A 22,377-nucleotide genomic window follows, 5' to 3' on the forward strand; every position below is an offset into this window, starting at 1 on the left:
CTACTCGCTCACCTACTCACTCACCTACTCACCCACCTGCTCACCTACTCGCTCACCTACTCGCTCACCTGCTCGCTCACCTGCTCGCTCACCTGCTCGCTCACCTGCTCGCTCACCTACTCGCTCACCTACTCGCTCACCTACTCGCTCACCTACTCGCTCACCTACTCGCTCACCTACTCGCTCACCTACTCGCTCACCTACTCGCTCACCTACTCGCTCACCTACTCGCTCACCTACTCACTCACCTACTCACTCACCTACTCACCTACTCGCTCACCTACTCACCCACCTACTCACCTACTCACTCACCTACTCACTCACCTACTCACCCACCTACTCACCTACTCGCTCACCTACTCGCTCACCTACTCGCTCACCTACTCGCTCACCTACTCGCTCACCTACTCGCTCACCTACTCGCTCACCTACTCGCTCACCTACTCGCTCACCTACTCGCTCACCTACTCGCTCACCTACTCGCTCACCTACTCGCTCACCTACTCACTCACCTACTCACTCACTCACCTACTCACTCACCTACTCACTCACTCACCTACTCACTCACCTACTCAGCCACTCGCTCACTCACTCACCTACTCAGCCACTCGCTCACTCACTCACCTACTCAGCCACTCGCTCACCTATTCACTCACCTTCTCACCTACTCGCTCACCTACTCACTCACTTGCTCACTCACCCACTCACTCATTCACTCACTCATCCACTCACTCACCTACTCAGCCATTCGCTCACCCACTCACTCACCCACTCACTCACCTACTCACTCACCTACTCACCTACTCACTCACCTACTCACTCACCTACTCACTCACCTACTCACTCACCTACTCACCTACTCACTCACCTACTCACTCACCTTCTCACCTACTCGCTCACCTACTCACTCACTTGCTCACTCACCCACTCACTCAACCACCCACTCACCCACTCACTCACCTACTCAGCCATTCGCTCACCCACTCACTCACCTACTCACTCACCTACTCACTCACCTACTCACTCACCTACTCACTCACCTACTCACCTACTCACTCACCTACTCACTCACCTACTCGCTCACCTACTCACTCACCTACTCACTCACCTACTCACTCACCTACTCAGCCACTCGCTCACTCGCTCACCTACTCGCTCACCTACTCGCTCACCTACTCGCTCACCTACTCGCTCACCCACTCGCTCACCCACTCGCTCACCCACTCGCTCACCCACTCGCTCACCCACTCGCTCACCCACTCGCTCACCCACTCGCTCACCCACTCGCTCACCCACTCGCTCACCCACTCGCTCACCCACTCGCTCACCCACTCGCTCACCCACTCGCTCACCCACTCGCTCACCCACTCGCTCACCCACTCGCTCACCCACTCGCTCACCCACTCGCTCACCCACTCGCTCACCCACTCGCTCACCCACTCGCTCACCCACTCGCTCACCCACTCGCTCACCCACTCGCTCACCCACTCGCTCACCCACTCGCTCACCCACTCGCTCACCCACTCACCTACTCACCCACTCACCTACTCACTCACCTACTCAGCCACTCGCTCACTCACTCACCTACTCAGCCACTCGCTCACCTACTCACTCACCTTCTCACCTACTCGCTCACCTACTCACTCACTTGCTCACTCACCCACTCACTCATTCACTCACTCACTCACTCACCCACCCACTCAATCACTCATTCACTCACTCATCCACTCACTCACCTACTCACTCACTCACTCAACCACCCACTCACTCACCTACTCAGCCATTCGCTCACCCACTCACTCACCTACTCACTCACCTACTCACTCACCTTCTCACCTACTCGCTCACCTACTCACTCACTTGCTCACTCACCCACTCACTCAACCACCCACTCACCCACTCACTCACCTACTCAGCCATTCGCTCACCCACTCACTCACCTACTCACTCACCTACTCACTCACCTACTCACTCACCTACTCACTCACCTACTCACCTACTCACTCACCTACTCACTCACCTACTCGCTCACCTACTCACTCACCTACTCACTCACCTACTCACTCACCTACTCAGCCACTCGCTCACTCGCTCACCTACTCGCTCACCTACTCGCTCACCTACTCGCTCACCCACTCGCTCACCCACTCGCTCACCCACTCGCTCACCCACTCGCTCACCCACTCGCTCACCCACTCGCTCACCCACTCGCTCACCCACTCGCTCACCCACTCGCTCACCCACTCGCTCACCCACTCGCTCACCCACTCGCTCACCCACTCGCTCACCCACTCGCTCACCCACTCGCTCACCCACTCGCTCACCCACTCGCTCACCCACTCGCTCACCCACTCGCTCACCCACTCGCTCACCCACTCGCTCACCCACTCGCTCACCCACTCGCTCACCCACTCGCTCACCCACTCGCTCACCCACTCGCTCACCCACTCGCTCACCCACTCACCTACTCACCCACTCACCTACTCACTCACCTACTCAGCCACTCGCTCACTCACTCACCTACTCAGCCACTCGCTCACCTACTCACTCACCTTCTCACCTACTCGCTCACCTACTCACTCACTTGCTCACTCACCCACTCACTCATTCACTCACTCACTCACTCACCCACCCACTCAATCACTCATTCACTCACTCATCCACTCACTCACCTACTCACTCACTCACTCAACCACCCACTCACTCACCTACTCAGCCATTCGCTCACCCACTCACTCACCTACTCACTCACCTACTCACCTACTCACTCACCTACTCACCTACTCACTCACCTACTCACTCACCTACTCACCTACTCGCTCACCCACTCACCTACTCACTCACCTACTCACTCACCTACTCACTCACCTACTCACTCACCTACTCACTCACCTACTCACTCACCTACTCACTCACCTACTCACCTACTCACTCACCTACTCACCTACTCGCTCACCTACTCACCCACCTACTCACCTACTCACTCACCTACTCACTCACCTACTCGCTCACCTACTCACCCACCTGCTCACCTACTCGCTCACCTACTCACCCACCTGCTCGCCCACCTGCTCACCTACTCACTCACCTACTCACCCACCTACTCACCCACCCGCTCACCCACTCGCTCACCTACTCGCTCACCTACTCGCTCACCTACTCGCTCACCTACTCGCTCACCTACTCGCTCACCCACTCGCTCACCCACTCGCTCACCCACTCGCTCACCTACTCGCTCACCTACTCGCTCACCTACTCGCTCACCTACTCGCTCACCTACTCGCTCACCTACTCGCTCACCTACTCGCTCACCTACTCGCTCACCTACTCACCCACCTACTCACCTACTCACTCACCTACTCACTCACCTACTCACCCACCTACTCACCTACTCGCTCACCTACTCGCTCACCTACTCGCTCGCCTACTCGCTCGCCTACTCGCTCGCCTACTCGCTCACCTACTCGCTCACCTACTCGCTCACCTACTCGCTCACCCACTCGCTCACCCACTCGCTCACCCACTCGCTCACCCACTCGCTCACCTACTCGCTCACCTACTCGCTCACCTACTCTCTCACCTACTCGCTCACCTACTCGCTCACCTACTCGCTCACCTACTCGCTCACCTACTCGCTCACCTACTCGCTCACCTACTCGCTCACCTACTCGCTCACCTACTCGCTCACCTACTCGCTCACCTACTCACTCACTCACCTACTCAGCCACTCGCTCACTCACTCACCTACTCAGCCACTCGCTCACCTACTCACTCACCTACTCACCTACTCGCTCACCTACTCACTCACCTACTCACCTACTCACTCACTCACTCACCCACCCACTCAATCACTCATTCACTCACTCATCCACTCACTCACCTACTCACTCACTCACTCAACCACCCACTCACTCACCTACTCAGCCATTCGCTCACCCACTCACTCACCTACTCACTCACCTACTCACCTACTCACTCACCTACTCACCTACTCACTCACCTACTCACCTACTCACTCACCTACTCACTCACCTACTCAGCCACTCGCTCACTCACTCACCTACTCACTCACCTACTCACTCACCTACTCACCCACCCACTCACCTACTCACTCACTCACTCACCTACTCACCTACTCACCTACTCACTCACCTACTCACCTACTCACCTACTCACTCACCTGCTCACTCACTCACCTACTCAGCCACCCACTCATTCACTCACTCACCCACCCACTCAATCACTCATTCACTCACTCATCCACTCACTCATTCACTCACCCACTCACTCACCTACTCACTCACCTACTCACTCACCTGCTCACTTACCTACTCAGCCACTCACTTACCTACTCACCTACCCACTCACCTACTCACTCACCTACTCACCTACTCACTCACCTACTCACTCACCTACTCACTCACCTACTCACCTAATCAGCCACTCGTTCACCCACTCACTCACCTACTTGGCCACTCACTCACCTACTCACTCACCCACTCACCTACTCACTCACCTACTCACTCACCTACTCACCTACTCACTCACCTACTCACCTACTCACTCACCTACTCACTCACCCACTCACCCACTCACCTACTCACCTACTCACTGACCTACTCACTCAATCATCTACTCACCTACTCACTCAATCATCCACTCACCTACTCACTCACCTACTCACTCACCTACTCACCCACTCACTCACCTACTCACTCACCTACTCAGCCACTCGCTCACCCACTCGCTCACCCACTCACTCACCTACTCACTCACCTACTCAGCCACTCGCTCACCTACTCACCTACTCACTCACCTACTCACCTACTCACTCACCTACTCACTCACCTACTCACTCACCTACTCACTCACCTACTCACTCACCTACTCAGCCACTCGCTCACCCACTCGCTCACCCACTCGCTCACCCACTCGCTCACCCACTCGCTCAGCCACTCGCTCACCCACTCACTCACCTACTCACTCACCTACTCAGCCACTCGCTCACCTACTCACCTACTCACTCACCTACTCACCTACTCACCTACTCACTCACCTACTCGCTCACCTACTCACCTACTCACTCAATCATCCACTCACCTACTCAGCCACTCTCCCACCTCACTCACCTACATTGCTCACCTACTCGCTCACCTACTCTGTCTGTCTGTCACTCTCTCTCTCTGTGTCTCTGTCTCTCACTCTTTCTGTCTCTGTCTGTCTGTCTCTGTCTGTCTGCGCCTCTTTCTCTGTCTCTCTCTGTTTCACTGTGTCTCACTGTGTCTCACTGTGTGTGTGTGTGTCTCACTGTGTGTGCGTCTCACTGTGTGTGTGTCTCACTGTGTGTGTGTCTCACTGTGTGTGTGTCTCACTGTGTGTGTGTCTCACTGTGTGTGTGTCTCACTGTGTGTGTGTCTCACTGTGTGTGTGTCTCACTGTGTGTGTGTCTCACTGTGTGTGTGTCTCACTGTGTGTGTCTCACTGTGTGTGTCTCACTGTGTGTGTCTCACTGTGTGTGTCTCACTGTGTGTGTCTCACTGTGTGTGTCTCACTGTGTGTGTCTCTGTCTGTGTCTCTGTCTGTGTCTCTCTGTGTGTCTCACTGTGTCTCACTGTGTGTGTGTCTCTCTGTCTGTGTCTCACTGTGTCTCTCTGTGTCTCTCTGTGTGTGTCTAGGCGTGTGTACAAGCGTAGGCTGGGTTTGCTTGCGGGGTCGCTCATCGCTTACCTGTCTGTCTCTGTGTGTGTCTCACTGTGTGTGTCTCACTGTGTGTGTCTCACTGTGTGTGTGTGTCACTGTGTGTGTGTGTGTCTCACTGTGTGTGTGTCTCACTGTGTGTGTGTCTCACTGTGTGTGTGTGTGTCTCACTGTGTGTGTGTCTCACTGTGTGTGTGTGTGTGTCTCACTGTGTGTGTGTGTGTGTCTCACTGTGTGTGTGTGTGTGTCTCACTGTGTGTGTGTGTGTGTCTCTCTGTGTGTGTCTCACTGTGTGTGTGTGTCTCACTGTGTGTGTGTGTCTGTGTGTGTGTGTCTCACTGTGTGTGTGTGTGTGTCTCACTGTGTGTGTGTGTGTGTCTCACTGTGTGTGTGTGTGTGTGTCTCACTGTGTGTGTGTGTGTGTCTCACTGTGTGTGTGTGTGTGTCTCACTGTGTGTGTGTGTGTCTCACTGTGTGTGTGTGTGTGTCTCACTGTGTGTGTGTGTGTGTCTCACTGTGTGTGTGTGTGTGTGTCTCACTGTGTGTGTGTGTGTGTCTCACTGTGTGTGTGTGTGTGTCTCACTGTGTGTGTGTGTGTGTCTCACTGTGTGTGTGTGTGTGTGTCTCACTGTGTGTGTGTGTGTGTCTCACTGTGTGTGTGTGTGTGTGTCTCACTGTGTGTGTGTGTGTGTCTCACTGTGTGTGTGTGTGTCTCACTGTGTGTGTGTGTGTCTCACTGTGTGTGTGTGTGTCTCACTGTGTGTGTGTGTGTGTCTCACTGTGTGTGTGTGTCTCACTGTGTGTGTGTGTGTCTCACTGTGTGTGTGTGTGTGTCTCACTGTGTGTGTGTGTGTCTCACTGTGTGTGTGTGTGTCTCACTGTGTGTGTGTGTGTCTCACTGTGTGTGTGTGTGTCTCACTGTGTGTGTGTGTGTCTCACTGTGTGTGTGTGTCTCACTGTGTGTGTGTGTCTCACTGTGTGTGTGTGTGTGTCTCACTGTGTGTGTGTGTGTGTGTCTCACTGTGTGTGTGTGTGTCTCACTGTGTGTGTGTGTGTGTCTCACTGTGTGTGTGTGTGTCTCTCTGTGTGTGTGTGTGTCTCACTGTGTGTGTGTGTGTGTCTCACTGTGTGTGTGTGTGTCTCACTGTGTGTGTGTGTGTGTCTCACTGTGTGTGTGTGTGTCTCACTGTGTGTGTGTGTGTGTCTCACTGTGTGTGTGTGTGTGTCTCACTGTGTGTGTGTGTGTCTCACTGTGTGTGTGTGTGTGTCTCACTGTGTGTGTGTGTCTCACTGTGTGTGTGTGTGTGTCTCACTGTGTGTGTGTGTGTGTCTCACTGTGTGTGTGTGTGTCTCACTGTGTGTGTGTGTGTCTCACTGTGTGTGTGTGTGTGTCTCACTGTGTGTGTGTGTGTCTCTCTGTGTGTGTGTGTCTCACTGTGTGTGTGTGTCTCACTGTGTGTGTGTGTGTGTCTCACTGTGTGTGTGTGTCTCTCTCTGTGTGTGTGTGTGTGTGTCTCACTGTGTGTGTGTGTCTCACTGTGTGTGTGTGTGTCTCACTGTGTGTGTGTGTGTCTCACTGTGTGTGTGTGTCTCACTGTGTGTGTGTGTCTCACTGTGTGTGTGTGTGTGTCTCACTGTGTGTGTGTGTGTGTCTCACTGTGTGTGTGTGTGTCTCACTGTGTGTGTGTGTCTCACTGTGTGTGTGTGTGTCTCACTGTGTGTGTGTGTGTGTCTCACTGTGTGTGTGTGTGTCTCTCTGTGTGTGTGTGTCTCTCTGTGTGTGTGTGTCTCACTGTGTGTGTGTGTCTCACTGTGTGTGTGTGTCTCACTGTGTGTGTGTGTGTGTCTCACTGTGTGTGTGTGTCTCACTGTGTGTGTGTGTCTCACTGTGTGTGTGTGTGTGCTCACTGTGTGTGTGTGTGTGTCTCACTGTGTGTGTGTGTCTCACTGTGTGTGTGTGTGTCTCACTGTGTGTGTGTGTGTCTCACTGTGTGTGTGTGTGTCTCACTGTGTGTGTGTGTCTCACTGTGTGTGTGTGTGTCTCACTGTGTGTGTGTGTGTCTCACTGTGTGTGTGTGTCTCACTGTGTGTGTGTGTGTCTCACTGTGTGTGTGTGTGTCTCACTGTGTGTGTGTGTGTGTCTCACTGTGTGTGTGTGTGTGTCTCACTGTGTGTGTGTGTGTCTCACTGTGTGTGTGTGTGTCTCACTGTGTGTGTGTGTGTGTCTCACTGTGTGTGTGTGTGTGTCTCACTGTGTGTGTGTGTGTGTCTCACTGTGTGTGTGTGTGTCTCACTGTGTGTGTGTGTGTGTCTCACTGTGTGTGTGTGTGTGTCTCACTGTGTGTGTGTGTGTGTCTCACTGTGTGTGTGTGTGTCTCTCACTGTGTGTGTGTGTGTCTCACTGTGTGTGTGTGTGTGTCTCACTGTGTGTGTGTGTGTGTCTCACTGTGTGTGTGTGTGTGTGTCTCACTGTGTGTGTGTGTGTGTCTCACTGTGTGTGTGTGTGTCTCACTGTGTGTGTGTGTGTCTCACTGTGTGTGTGTGTGTGTGTCTCACTGTGTGTGTGTGTGTGTGTCTCACTGTGTGTGTGTGTGTGTCTCACTGTGTGTGTGTGTGTCTCACTGTGTGTGTGTGTGTCTCACTGTGTGTGTGTGTGTCTCACTGTGTGTGTGTGTGTCTCACTGTGTGTGTGTGTGTCTCACTGTGTGTGTGTGTGTGTCTCACTGTGTGTGTGTGTGTGTCTCACTGTGTGTGTGTGTGTGTCTCACTGTGTGTGTGTGTCTCACTGTGTGTGTGTGTGTGTCTCACTGTGTGTGTGTGTGTGTCTCACTGTGTGTGTGTGTGTGTGTCTCACTGTGTGTGTGTGTATGTCTCACTGTGTGTGTGTGTGTGTCTCACTGTGTGTGTGTGTGTGTCTCACTGTGTGTGTGTGTGTGTCTCACTGTGTGTGTGTGTGTGTCTCACTGTGTGTGTGTGTGTCTCACTGTGTGTGTGTGTGTCTCACTGTGTGTGTGTGTGTCTCACTGTGTGTGTGTGTGTGTCTCACTGTGTGTGTGTGTCTCACTGTGTGTGTGTGTCTCACTGTGTGTGTGTGTCTCACTGTGTGTGTGTGTGTGTGTCTCACTGTGTGTGTGTGTCTCTCACTGTGTGTGTGTGTGTGTCTCACTGTGTGTGTGTGTGTGTGTCTCACTGTGTGTGTGTGTGTCTCACTGTGTGTGTGTGTGTCTCACTGTGTGTGTGTGTGTCTCACTGTGTGTGTGTGTGTCTCACTGTGTGTGTCTCACTGTGTGTGTGTGTGTGTCTCACTGTGTGTGTGTGTCTCACTGTGTGTGTCTCACTGTGTGTGTGTGTGTGTGTGTGTCTCACTGTGTGTGTGTGTGTCTCACTGTGTGTGTGTCTCACTGTGTGTGTGTGTGTCTCACTGTGTGTGTGTCTCACTGTGTGTGTGTGTGTCTCACTGTGTGTGTGTGTGTCTCACTGTGTGTGTGTCTCACTGTGTGTGTGTGTGTGTCTCACTGTGTGTGTGTCTCGCTGTGTGTGTGTGTCTCACTGTGTGTGTGTGTGTCTCACTGTGTGTGTGTGTGTGTCTCACTGTGTGTGTGTGTGTCTCACTGTGTGTGTGTGTCTCACTGTGTGTGTGTGTGTCTCACTGTGTGTGTGTCTCGCTGTGTGTGTGTGTCTCACTGTGTGTGTGTGTGTCTCACTGTGTGTGTGTGTGTGTCTCACTGTGTGTGTGTGTGTGTCTCACTGTGTGTGTGTGTGTGTCTCACTGTGTGTGTGTGTGTGTGTGTCTCACTGTGTGTGTGTGTGTCTCACTGTGTGTGTGTGTGTCTCACTGTGTGTGTGTGTGTCTCACTGTGTGTGTGTGTGTCTCACTGTGTGTGTGTGTGTCTCACTGTGTGTGTGTGTGTCTCACTGTGTGTGTGTGTGTGTCTCACTGTGTGTGTGTGTGTGTGTCTCACTGTGTGTGTGTGTGTGTCTCACTGTGTGTGTGTGTGTGTCTCACTGTGTGTGTGTGTGTGTGTCTCACTGTGTGTGTGTGTGTGTCTCACTGTGTGTGTGTGTGTGTCTCACTGTGTGTGTGTGTGTGTCTCACTGTGTGTGTGTGTGTGTCTCACTGTGTGTGTGTGTGTGTCTCACTGTGTGTGTGTGTGTGTGTCTCACTGTGTGTGTGTGTGTGTGTCTCACTGTGTGTGTGTGTGTCTCACTGTGTGTGTGTGTGTCTCACTGTGTGTGTCTCACTGTGTGTGTGTGTGTCTCACTGTGTGTGTGTGTGTGTCTCACTGTGTGTGTGTGTGTGTGTCTCACTGTGTGTGTGTGTGTCTCACTGTGTGTGTGTGTGTCTCACTGTGTGTGTGTGTGTGTCTCACTGTGTGTGTGTGTGTGTCTCACTGTGTGTGTCTCACTGTGTGTGTGTGTGTGTCTCACTGTGTGTGTCTCACTGTGTGTGTGTGTCTCACTGTGTGTGTGTGTGTGTCTCACTGTGTGTGTCTCACTGTGTGTGTGTGTCTCACTGTGTGTGTGTGTGTGTGTCTCACTGTGTGTGTGTGTGTCTCACTGTGTGTGTGTGTGTCTCACTGTGTGTGTGTGTGTCTCACTGTGTGTGTGTGTGTGTCTCACTGTGTGTGTGTGTGTCTCACTGTGTGTGTCTCACTGTGTGTGTCTCACTGTGTGTGTCTCACTGTGTGTGTGTGTGTGTCTCACTGTGTGTGTGTGTGTGTCACTGTGTGTGTGTGTGTCTCACTGTGTGTGTGTGTGTCTCACTGTGTGTGTGTGTGTCTCACTGTGTGTGTGTGTGTCTCACTGTGTGTGTGTGTGTGTCTCACTGTGTGTGTGTGTGTCTCACTGTGTGTGTGTGTGTCTCTCACTGTGTGTGTGTGTGTCTCACTGTGTGTGTGTGTGTCTCACTGTGTGTGTGTGTGTGTCTCACTGTGTGTGTGTGTGTCTCACTGTGTGTGTGTCTCACTGTGTGTGTGTGTGTCTCTCACTGTGTGTGTGTGTGTGTCTCACTGTGTGTGTGTGTGTGTCTCACTGTGTGTGTGTGTGTGTCTCACTGTGTGTGTGTGTGTGTCTCACTGTGTGTGTGTGTGTCTCACTGTGTGTGTGTGTCTCACTGTGTGTGTGTGTGTCTCACTGTGTGTGTGTGTGTGTCTCACTGTGTGTGTGTGTCTCACTGTGTGTGTGTGTGTCTCACTGTGTGTGTGTCTCTCACTGTGTGTGTATGTGTCTCACTGTGTGTGTGTGTCTCACTGTGTGTGTGTGTGTCTCACTGTGTGTGTGTGTCTCTCACTGTGTGTGTGTGTGTGTCTCACTGTGTGTGTGTGTGTGTCTCACTGTGTGTGTGTGTGTGTCTCACTGTGTGTGTGTGTGTGTCTCACTGTGTGTGTGTGTCTCACTGTGTGTGTGTGTGTGTCTCACTGTGTGTGTGTGTGTCTCACTGTGTGTGTGTGTGTCTCACTGTGTGTGTGTGTCTGTGTCTCACTGTGTGTGTCTCTCACTGTGTGTGTGTGTGTCTCACTGTGTGTGTGTCTCACTGTGTGTGTGTGTGTCTCACTGTGTGTGTGTGTGTGTGTCTCACTGTGTGTGTGTGTGTGTCTCACTGTGTGTGTGTGTGTGTCTCACTGTGTGTGTGTGTGTGTCTCACTGTGTGTGTGTGTGTGTCTCACTGTGTGTGTGTGTGTGTCTCACTGTGTGTGTGTGTGTGTCTCACTGTGTGTGTGTGTGTGTCTCACTGTGTGTGTGTGTGTGTCTCACTGTGTGTGTGTGTGTGTCTCACTGTGTGTGTGTGTGTCTCACTGTGTGTGTGTGTGTCTCACTGTGTGTGTGTGTGTCTCACTGTGTGTGTGTGTGTCTCACTGTGTGTGTGTGTGTCTCACTGTGTGTGTGTGTGTCTCTGTGTGTGTGTGTCTCTCACTGTGTGTGTGTGTGTGTCTCACTGTGTGTGTGTGTGTCTCACTGTGTGTGTGTGTGTCTCACTGTGTGTGTGTGTGTCTCACTGTGTGTGTGTGGGTCTCACTGTGTGTGTGTGTGTGTGTCTCACTGTGTGTGTGTGTGTCTCACTGTGTGTGTGTGTCTCACTGTGTGTGTGTGTCTCACTGTGTGTGTGTGTGTCTCACTGTGTGTGTGTGTGTCTCACTGTGTGTGTGTGTGTCTCACTGTGTGTGTGTGTGTCTCACTGTGTGTGTGTGTGTCTCACTGTGTGTGTGTGTGTCTCACTGTGTGTGTGTGTGTCTCACTGTGTGTGTGTGTGTCTCACTGTGTGTGTGTGTGTCTCACTGTGTGTGTGTGTGTGTCTCACTGTGTGTGTGTGTGTGTCTCACTGTGTGTGTGTGTGTGTCTCACTGTGTGTGTGTGTGTGTCTCTGTGTGTGTGTCTCTGTGTGTGTGTGTGTGTGTCACTGTGTGTGTGTGTCTCACTGTGTGTGTGTGTCTCACTGTGTGTGTGTGTGTCTCACTGTGTGTGTGTGTGTCTCACTGTGTGTGTGTGTGTCTCACTGTGTGTGTGTGTGTCTCACTGTGTGTGTGTGTGTCTCTCACTGTGTGTGTGTGTCTCTCACTGTGTGTGTGTGTCTCTCACTGTGTGTGTGTGTGTATGTGTGTGTGTCTCTGTGTGTGTCTCACTGTGTGTGTCTCTGTGTGTGTGTGTCTAGGCGTGTGTACAAGCGTAGGATGGGTTTGCCTGCAGGTTCGCTCATCGCTTACCAGGCTGTCTCTGTGTGTCTCACTATGTCTGTGTCTCACTGTGTGTGTGTCTGTGTGTGTCTCTGTGTGTGTGTCTCTGTGTGTGTGTCTCACTGTGTGTGTCTCACTGTGTGTGTTTCTGTGTCTGTGTCTCACTGTCTGTGTCTCACTGTCTGTGTCTCTCACTGTCTGTGTCTCTCACTGTGTGTGTGTCTCACTGTGTCTCTGTGTGTGTGTGTCTCTGTGTGTGTCTAGGCGTGTGTACAAGCGTAGGCTGGGTTTGCCTGCAGGTTCGCTCATCGCTTACCTGTCTGTCTCTGTGTGTGTCTCACTGTGTGTGTGTCTCACTGTGTGTGTGTCTCACTGTGTGTGTGTGTGTCTCTCTGTGTGTGTCTCTGTGTGTGTGTGTGTCTGTGTGTGTGTGTGTCTCTGTGTGTGTCTCTGTGTGTGTCTCTGTGTGTGTGTGTCTCTGTGTGTGTGTGTCTCTGTGTGTGTCTAGGCGTGTGTACAAGCGTAGGCTGGGTTTGCCTGCTGGGTCGCTCATCGCTTACCAGGCTCATGTGGACAGCGTAGCTAAGAGCGGACAACCACGGGGGGGTGAGACACGGGGGGGTGAGACACGGGGGGGTGAGACACGGGGGGGTGAGACACGGGGGGGAGAGACACGGGGGGGAGAGACACGGGGGGGTGAGACACGGGGGGGTGAGACACGGTGAGAGAGACACGTGGAGTGATTTTTCTGTGTTCACTAAAATAAATCTGCAGCCTTATGAGATGTGGTGCTGATCGTTATTTGAGTTGGTGGGTGGGTGGGTGGGTGAGTTGGTGGGTGGGTGGGTGGGTGGGTGAGTTGGTGGGTGGGTGGGAGAGTGGGTGAGTGGGTGAGTGGGTGGGTGGGTGGGTGAGTGGGTGGGTGAGTGGGTGGGTGGGTGAGTGGGTGGGTGGGTGGGAGAGTGGGTGAGTGGGTGGGTGGGTGAGTTGGTTGGTGAGTGGGTGGGTGGGAGAGTGGGTGGGTGGGAGAGTGGGTGAGTGGGTGGGTGGGTGAGTGGGTGGGTGGGTGGGAGAGTGGGTGGGTGAGTTGGTGGGTGGGAGAGTGGGTGGGTGGGAGAGTGGGTGAGTGGGTGGGTGAGTTGGTGGGTGGGTGAGTGGGTGGGTGAGTGGGTGAGTGGGTGGGTGAGTTGGTGGGTGGGTGAGTTGGTGGGTGGGAGAGTGGGTGGGTGGGAGAGTGGGTGGGTGGGTGAGTGGGTGAGTTGGTGGGTGAGTGGGTGGGTGGGAGAGTGGGTGGGTGGGAGAGTGGGTGGGTGAGTGGGTGAGTGGGTGAGTGGGTGGGTGAGTTGGTGGGTGAGTGGGTGAGTGGGTGGGTGGGTGGGTGAGTTGGTGGGTGAGTGGGTGGGTGAGTGGGTGAGTGGGTGGGTGGGTGAGTGGGTGAGTGGGTGGGTGAGTGGGTGGGTGGGAGAGTGGGTGGGTGGGAGAGTGGGTGGTGGGAGAGTGGGTGGGTGGGTGAGTGGGTGGGAGAGTGGGTGGGTGGGTGAGTGGGTGAGTTGGTGGGTGAGTGGGTGGGTGGGAGAGTGGGTGGGTGGGAGAGTGGGTGGGTGAGTTGGTGGGTGAGTGGGTGGGTGAGTTGGTGGGTGAGTGGGTGAGTGGGTGGGTGAGTTGGGTGAGTGGGTGAGTGGGTGGGTGAGTTGGTGGGTGAGTGGGTGGGTGGGTGGGTGGGTGAGTGGGTGAGTGGGTGGGTGGGTGAGTGGGTGAGTGGGTGGGTGGGTGGGTGAGTTGGTGGGTGGGTGGGTGAGTTGGTGGGTGGGTGGGAGAGTGGGTGAGTGGGTGAGTGGGTGGGTGGGTGGGAGAGTGGGTGAGTGGGTGGGTGAGTGGGTGGGTGGGTGAGTGGGTGGGTGGGTGGGAGAGTGGGTGAGTGGGTGGGTGGGTGAGTTGGTTGGTGAGTGGGTGGGTGGGAGAGTGGGTGGGTGGGAGAGTGGGTGAGTGGGTGGGTGGGTGAGTGGGTGGGTGGGTGGGAGAGTGGGTGGGTGAGTTGGTGGGTGGGAGAGTGGGTGGGTGGGAGAGTGGGTGAGTGGGTGGGTGAGTTGGTGGGTGGGTGAGTGGGTGGGTGAGTGGGTGAGTGGGTGGGTGAGTTGGTGGGTGGGAGAGTGGGTGGGTGGGAGAGTGGGTGGGTGGGTGAGTGGGTGAGTTGGTGGGTGTGTGGGTGGGTGGGAGAGTGGGTGGGTGGGAGAGTGGGTGGGTGAGTGGGTGAGTGGGTGAGTGGGTGGGTGAGTTGGTGGGTGAGTGGGTGAGTGGGTTGGTGGGTGAGTGGGTGGGTGAGTGGGTGAGTGGGTGGGTGGGTGAGTGGGTGAGTGGGTGGGTGAGTGGGTGGGTGGGAGAGTGGGTGGGTGGGAGAGTGGGTGGGTGGGGAGTGTGGGTGGGTGGGTGGTGTGGGTGGGAGAGTGGGTGGGTGGGTGAGTGGGTGAGTTGGTGGGTGAGTGGGTGGGTGGGAGAGTGGGTGGGTGGGAGAGTGGGTGGGTGAGTTGGTGGGTGAGTGGGGTGGGTGAGTTGGTGGGTGGTGGGTGAGTGGGGGGGTGAGTTGGGTGGTGGGTGAGTGGGTGGGTGGTGGGTGGGTGTGTGGGTGGTGTGGGGTGGGTGGGTGGTGGGTGAGTGGGGGTGGGTGGGTGAGTGGGTGGTGGGTGGGTGGGTGGGTGGGTGGTGGTGGGGGTGGTGGGTGGGTGAGTTGGTGGGTGAGTGGGTGGGTGGGTGAGTTGGTGGGTGAGTGGGTGGGTGAGTGGGTGGGTGAGTGGGTGGGTGAGTTGGTGGGTGAGTGGGTGGGTGGGAGAGTGGGACACGGGGGGGAGAGACACGGGGGGGGGGGGAGAGACACGGGGGGGGGAGAGACACGGGGGGGAGAGACACGGGGGGGAGAGACACGGGGGGGAGAGACACTGGGAGAGAGACACGGGGGGGTGAGACACGTGGGGGAGAGACACTGGGAGTGAGACAGGGGGGGGAGAGACACGGGGGGGAGAGACACGGGGGGGAGAGACACGGGGGGGAGAGACACGGGGGGGAGAGACACGGGGGGGAGAGACACGGGGGGGAGAGACACGGGGGGGAGAGACACGGGGGGGAGAGACACGGGGGGGAGAGACACGGGGGGGGGGGGGAGAGACACGGGGGGGAGAGACACGGGGGGGTGAGACACGTGGGGGAGAGACACGTGGGAGAGAGACACGGGGGGGGTGAGACACGTGGGGGAGAGACACCTGGGAGAGAGACACTGGGAGAGAGACACGGGGGGGTGAGACACTGGGAGTGAGACGGGGGGGGGAGAGACACGGGGGGGTGAGACACGGGGGGAGAGACACGGGGGGAGAGACACGGGGGGAGAGACACGGGGGGGTGAGACACGGGGGGAGAGACACGGGGGGAGAGACACGGGGGGGAGAGACACGGGGGGAGAGACACGGGGGGAGAGACACGGGGGGGAGAGACACGGGGGGGAGAGACACGGGGGAGAGAGACACGGGTGGGTGAGACACGGGGGGGTGAGACACGGGGGGGAGAGACACGGGGGGTGAGACACGGGTGGGTGAGACACGGGGGGGGGGAGACACGGGGGGAGAGACACGGGGGGAGAGACACGGGGAAGAGACACGGGGAGAGAGACACGGGGGGAGAGACACTGGGAGTGAGACACGGGGGGAGAGACGGGGAGAGAGGACACGGGGGGGTGAGACACGTGGGGGAGAGACACGGGAGAGAGACACGGGGGAGGTGAGACACGTGGGGAGAGACACGGGGAGAGAGACACGGGGGGGTGAGACACGTGGGGGAGAGACACGGGGAGAGAGACACGGGGGGGTGAGACACGTGGGGGAGAGACACGGGAGTGAGACGGGGGGGGGGTGAGACACTGGGAGAGAGACACGGGGGGTGTGAGACACGTGGGGGAGAGACACGTGGGGGAGAGACACGGGGAGAGAGACACGGGGGGGAGAGACACGGGGGGGAGAGACACTGGGAGAGAGACACGGGGGGGTGAGACACGGGGGGGTGAGACACGGGGGGGAGAGACACGGGGAGAGAGACACGGGGGGGTGAGACAGGGGGGTGAGACACGGGGAGTGAGACACGGGGGGGAGAGACACGGGGGGGAGAGACACGGGGAGTGAGACACGGGGGGAGAGACACGGGGGGAGAGACACGGGGGGAGAGACACGGGGGGAGAGACACGGGGGGGAGAGACACGGGGAGTGAGACACGGGGGGAGAGACACGGGGGGGAGAGACACGGGGGGAGAGACACGGGGGGAGAGACACGGGGGGAGAGACACGGGGGGAGAGACACGGGGGGAGAGACACGGGGGGAGAGACACGGGGGGAGAGACACGGGGGGGAGAGACACGGGGGGGGGGAGACGGGGGGAGAGACACGGGGGGAGAGACACGGGGGGGAGAGACACGGGGGGAGAGACACGGGGGGGAGAGACACGGGGGGAGAGACACGGGGAGGAGAGACACGGGGGGAGAGACACGGGGGGGAGAGACACGGGGAGGAGAGACACGGGGGGAGAGACACGGGGGGAGAGACACGGGGGGGAGAGACACGGGGGGAGAGACACGGGGGGAGAGACACGGGGGGGAGAGACACGGGGGGAGAGACACGGGGGGGAGAGACACGGGGGGGAGAGACACGGGGGGAGAGACACGGGGAGGAGAGACACGGGGGAGAGACACGGGGGGGGAGAGACACGGGGAGGAGAGACACGGGGGGGAGAGACACGGGGGGAGAGACACTGGGGGAGAGACACGGGGGGAGAGACACGGGGGGGTGAGACACGGGGGGGAGAGACACGGGGGGGTGTGAGACACGGGGGGGAGAGACACGGGGGGAGAGACACGGGGGGGAGAGACACGGGGGGGGGGGGAGACACGGGGGGGAGAGACACGGGGGGAGAGACACGGGGGGAGAGACACGGGGGGAGAGACACGGGGGGAGAGACACGGGGGGAGAGACACGGGGGGAGAGACACGGGGGGTGAGACACGTGGGGGAGAGACACGTGGGGGAGAGACACGGGGGGAGAGACACGGGGGGGGTGAGACACGTGGGGGAGAGACACTGGGAGTGAGACACGGGGGGGAGAGACACGGGGGGGAGAGACACGGTGGGAGAGACACGGGGGGGAGAGACACGGGGGGGAGAGACACGGGGGGGAGATACACGGGGGGAGAGACACGGGGGGAGAGACACGGGGGGAGAGACACGGGGGGAGAGACACGGGGGGGAGAGACACGGGGGGGGGAGACACGGGGGGAGAGACACGGGGGGGTGAGACACGTGGGGGAGAGACACGTGGGGGAGAGACACGGGGGGGAGAGACACGGGGGGGTGAGACACGTGGGGGAGAGACACTGGGAGTGAGACGGGGGGGGGGGTGAGACACTGGGAGAGAGACACGGGGGGGAGAGACACGGTGGGAGAGACACGGGGGGGAGATACACGGGGGGGTGAGACACGTGGGGGAGAGACACGGGGGGGGGGGAGAGACACGGGGGGGTGAGACACGGGGGGAGAGACACGGGGGGAGAGACACGGGGAGTGAGACACGGGGGGAGAGACACGGGGAGTGAGACACGGGGGGAGAGACACGGGGAGTGAGACACGGGGGGAGAGACACGGGGAGTGAGACACGGGGGGAGAGACACGGGGGGAGAGACACGGGGAGTGAGACACGGGGGGAGAGACACGGGGAGTGAGACACGGGGGGAGAGACACGGGGAGTAAGACACGGGGGGAGAGACACGGGGAGTGAGACACGGGGGGAGAGACACGGGGAGTGAGACACGGGGGGAGAGACACGGGGAGTGAGACACGGGGGGAGAGACACGGGGGGGGGGGGAGACGGGGGGGTGAGACACGGGGGGAGAGACACGGGGAGAGAGACACGGGGAGAGAGACACGGGGGGGAGAGACGTGGGGGAGAGACACTGGGAGTGAGACACGGGGGGGAGAGACACGGGGAGAGAGACACGGGGGGGTGAGACACGTGGGGGAGAGACACGGGGAGAGAGACACGGGGGGGTGAGACACGTGGGGGAGAGACACGGGGAGAGAGACACGGGGGGGTGAGACACGTGGGGGAGAGACACTGGGAGTGAGACGGGGGGGGGAGAGAGACACGGGGGGGAGAGACACGGGGGGAGAGACACGGGGAGTGAGACACGGGGGGAGAGACACGGGGAGTGAGACACGGGGAGAGAGACACGGGGGGGTGAGACACGTGGGGGAGGGGGTGAGACACGTGGGGGAGAGACACTGGGAGTGAGACAGGGGGGGTGAGACACGTGGGGGAGAGACACTGGGAGTGAGACAGGGGGGGTGAGACACGTGGGGGAGAGACACTGGGAGTGAGACAGGGGGGGGTGAGACACGGGGAGAGAGACACGTGGAGTGATTTTTCTGTGTTCAATAAAATAAATCTGCAGCCTTATGAGATGTGGTGCTGATCGTTATGTGAGTGGGCGGGTGAGTGGGCGGGTGAGTGGGCGGGTGAGTTGATGGGTGGTTGAGTTGAAGGGTGGTTGAGTTGGTGGATGGGGGGGGGGTGTCAGTTTTGTTGTCAGATAAAAGGGCAAAAATCAAATATTATGTCATGCAAACATGACTCCTTGTAAAAAAAGGTGTCAGCTTTGTTGCCAGATAAAAGGGCAAAAATCAATTATCATGTCATGCAAACATGACTCCTTGTAAAAAAAGGTGTCAGCTTTGTTGCCAGATAAAAGGGCAAAAATCAATTATCATGTCATGCAAACATGACTCCTTGTAAAAAAAGGTGTCAGCTTTGTTGCCAGATAAAAGGGCAAAAATCAATTATCATGTCATGCAAACATGACTCCTTGTAAAAAAAGGTGTCAGCTTTGTTGCCAGATAAAAGGGCAAAAATCAATTATCATGTCATGCAAACATGACTCCTTGTAAAAAAAGGTGTCCGTTTTGTTGCCAGATAAAAGGGTAAAAATCAATTATCATGTCATGCAAACATGACTCCTTGTAAAAAAAGGTGTCCGTTTTGTTGCCAGATAAAAGGGCAAAAATCAATTATCATGTCTGTCATGCAAACATATGACTCCTTGTAAAAAAATTAACCCGTAAAAACAAAGTTTTTCACTCTAAATCCTTTATATGCGTGGCGGCTAGAGTCCTCTCGTCCTCTGGCTTGAGATGGCTGCCACCTATGGGTCAGATGATTGCCTGCCACCATTAAGCAATTGGTAATTACATATTTAAACAGAAGTTTCCCTAAAAAGTGTAAAATTTTGGAAAAAAATTTTCAGGAACATTAATTGTCACGCACAACGAGTCTGTGTGCAAAATGTCAGCTCGATTGGATCACGGGAAGTGGGTTAAAAAACGTCCGAAAGATTTGCACGGTCCTAAGCAAGCAAGCAAGCGAACTTAATATAAAGGATTTAAACAAGTATAACCCGTAAAAACGAAGTTTTTCACTATAAATCCTTTATATGCGTGGCGGCTAGAGTCCTCTCGTCCTCTGGCTTGAGATGGCTGCCACCTATGGGTCAGATGATTGCAATGCACCGTTAAGCAGTTGGTAATTACATATAATTTTTTTGTCCTAAAAAGTGTAAAATTTTGGGAATTTTTTCTTCACGAACATTAATCGTCACGCACAACGAGTCTGTGTGCAAAATGTCAGCTCGATTGGATCACGGGAAGTGGGTTAAAAAAACGACCGAAAGATTTGCACGGTTCTTTCGGTAAAGTCACGTAGAAGGGAAGTAATAAAATAATAAAAATAAAACATAAAATTTTTTTTATTATTTTATAACTTCCCTTCTACGTGACTTTACCGAAAGAACCAAGAAGATGAATCCCTGCAGTCACGAAATCTTTAAATCAAAATTTATTTGCACGGTCGTAAGCGCGCAAGCAAGCAAGCTTAATATAAAGGATTTAAAAAAAACAATTATTATTATTTGGTTCTTTCGGTTAAGTCACGTCTAATTTAATTTATTATTTTATCTTTAGACGTGACTTAACCGAAAGATTCTTTGGTTCTTTTCGGTTAAGTCACGTCTAAAAATAAAATAATAAATTAAAATAACATATTACGACGTTTCGATTGCAACACAAGCAATCATCATCAGGTATAAAAGAAATAGCAACAACAAATCTAACTAGAAAACTATAGACAGGCATACAAGCAGACAGACATCACAACGGCACACAGAGAGAGGACACACATCGGCACAAAGAGAGGGGTTGTCTCTATGACGGTCCCTTAAATATAGAGAGGGGGGGCGAGAACGGAGAGAGGGAGGGGGCAGAGAGAATTAGCATCTCAATTTTTTTGTTGCTATTTCTTTTATACCTGATGATGATTGCTTGTGTTGCAATCGAAACGTCGTAATATGTTATTTTAATTTATTATTTTATTTTTAGACGTGACTTAACCGAAAAGAACCAAAGAATAATTCCTGCAGTCACGAAAGCTCCTAAATTAAGACTTAACCGAAAAGAACCAAAGAATAATTCCTGCAGTCACGAAAGCTCCTAAATTAAGACTTAACCGAAAGAACCAAAGAATAATTCCTGCAGTCACGAAAGCTCCTAAATTAAGACTTAACCGAAAGAACCAAAGAATAATTCCTGCAGTCACGAAAGCTCCTAAATTAAGACTTAACCGAAAGAACCAAATAATTCCTGCAGTCACGAAAGCTCCTAAATTAAGACTTAACCGAAAGAACCAATAAATAATTCCTGCAGTCACGAAAGCTCCTAAATTAAGACTTAACCGAAAGAACCAAAGAATAATTCCTGCAGTCACGAAAGTTCTAAAATTAAGATTGAACCAATTATCGTGTCTGTCATCTGGACCAATCAGAATGCAAGGATAGAGACACGCCCTGCTATAAAAGTGGACCAATCACAACGCAACAATTTAAATTCTTCACCCACCACTTGCCCCGCCCCCTGCCAGAGCAGTGGACCAATCACAGCCCGGGGAAAGGATCCCAAGCCCCACCCATTCCTCCCCCTCCTCACCCCGAGTCTTGTTGACCAATCACAGCGCGGGGATGCAAACCCCCACCCCCCCCCCACTCTTAATCTGCTCGGCCAATCAACGCACGGGGCACCCCCCCCCACACCGCCCCTCTTGACGCCCCTCCCCCTTCAATCTGATCGTCCAATCAGTCTTCGACTTACGAAATGCATCTGCATCGTAAGCAGAGGACTACCTGCCTGGACTAATTATTTTTAATTTTTGATTTTAAGCTTTCGTGACTGCAGGGATTCTCATTCTTGGTTCTTTCGGTAAAGTCACGTTGACGGGGAGTAATAAAATAATAAAAATATAAAACAATAAAAACATATTTTGTATATCTACAAGTGTTGGCGTGTTCTCTCTGATTGGTCCATTGTCGGGTCTGATGGGAGGGTGGGTGGGGGGTCCGTGAATTTGAATCCTCACGCGCTGATTGGATGAGCATATTGAGGGGAGGGGCGTCAAGAGGGGTGGGGGGGAGGAGGGGTTTGAATCCCCGAGCGCCGATTGGTCGAGCAGAATGATGGGAGGGGCGTCAAGAGGAGTAGGGGGGAGGGGTTTGAATCCCCGCGCGCCGATTGGTCGAGCAGATTGAGGGGCGGTGTGAGAGAGAGCGGGGGCGGGTGGAGAGGTGGGGGGGGGCCTGACGTTGAATCCCCGAGCGCTGATTGGTGAGAGAGCGGGTGGATGGGTGGGGCTGATTTTGAATCCCCGCGCGCCGATTGGTCGAGCAGATTGAGGGGAGGAGCGTCAAGAGGAGTGGGGGGGGGGATGGGTTAATTCCCGCGCTTTGATTGGTCCAGCGCCAATTACAGGAATTTGGAGTGACAGGTCGCGAGAACACGGGGGGGGAGAGGGGTGGGGCCGACGTTGAATCCCCGCGCGCCCATTGGTCGGTTTGAATCGGGCGGTTGAAATCCCCGCGCGCTGATTGGTCGAATCCGCCGTTAAAA

At 55.2% G+C, this 22,377-nt stretch overlaps 1 protein-coding gene across 1 annotated transcript in view; it reads left to right on the forward strand.

Annotated features, from left to right (window-relative positions):
- The window catches only part of LOC144954816 (eukaryotic translation initiation factor 4E-1A-like), a 38,351-nt gene extending 16,188 nt beyond the window's left edge, over nt 1-22,163 (forward strand). Inside the window, exons 7-8 of the mRNA XM_078885225.1 lie at nt 12,877-12,974; nt 22,159-22,163. Coding sequence (XP_078741351.1) covers nt 12,877-12,974; nt 22,159-22,163 — 103 coding nt within the window. The remainder of the gene's footprint in view (nt 1-12,876; nt 12,975-22,158) is intronic.
- Nucleotides 22,164-22,377: the final 214 nt, after the last annotated feature.

Source organism: Lampetra fluviatilis, unplaced genomic scaffold, assembly GCF_964198595.1.
Source record: "Lampetra fluviatilis unplaced genomic scaffold, kcLamFluv1.1 SCAFFOLD_179, whole genome shotgun sequence".
Taxonomy (NCBI): Eukaryota; Metazoa; Chordata; class Hyperoartia; order Petromyzontiformes; family Petromyzontidae; genus Lampetra; species Lampetra fluviatilis.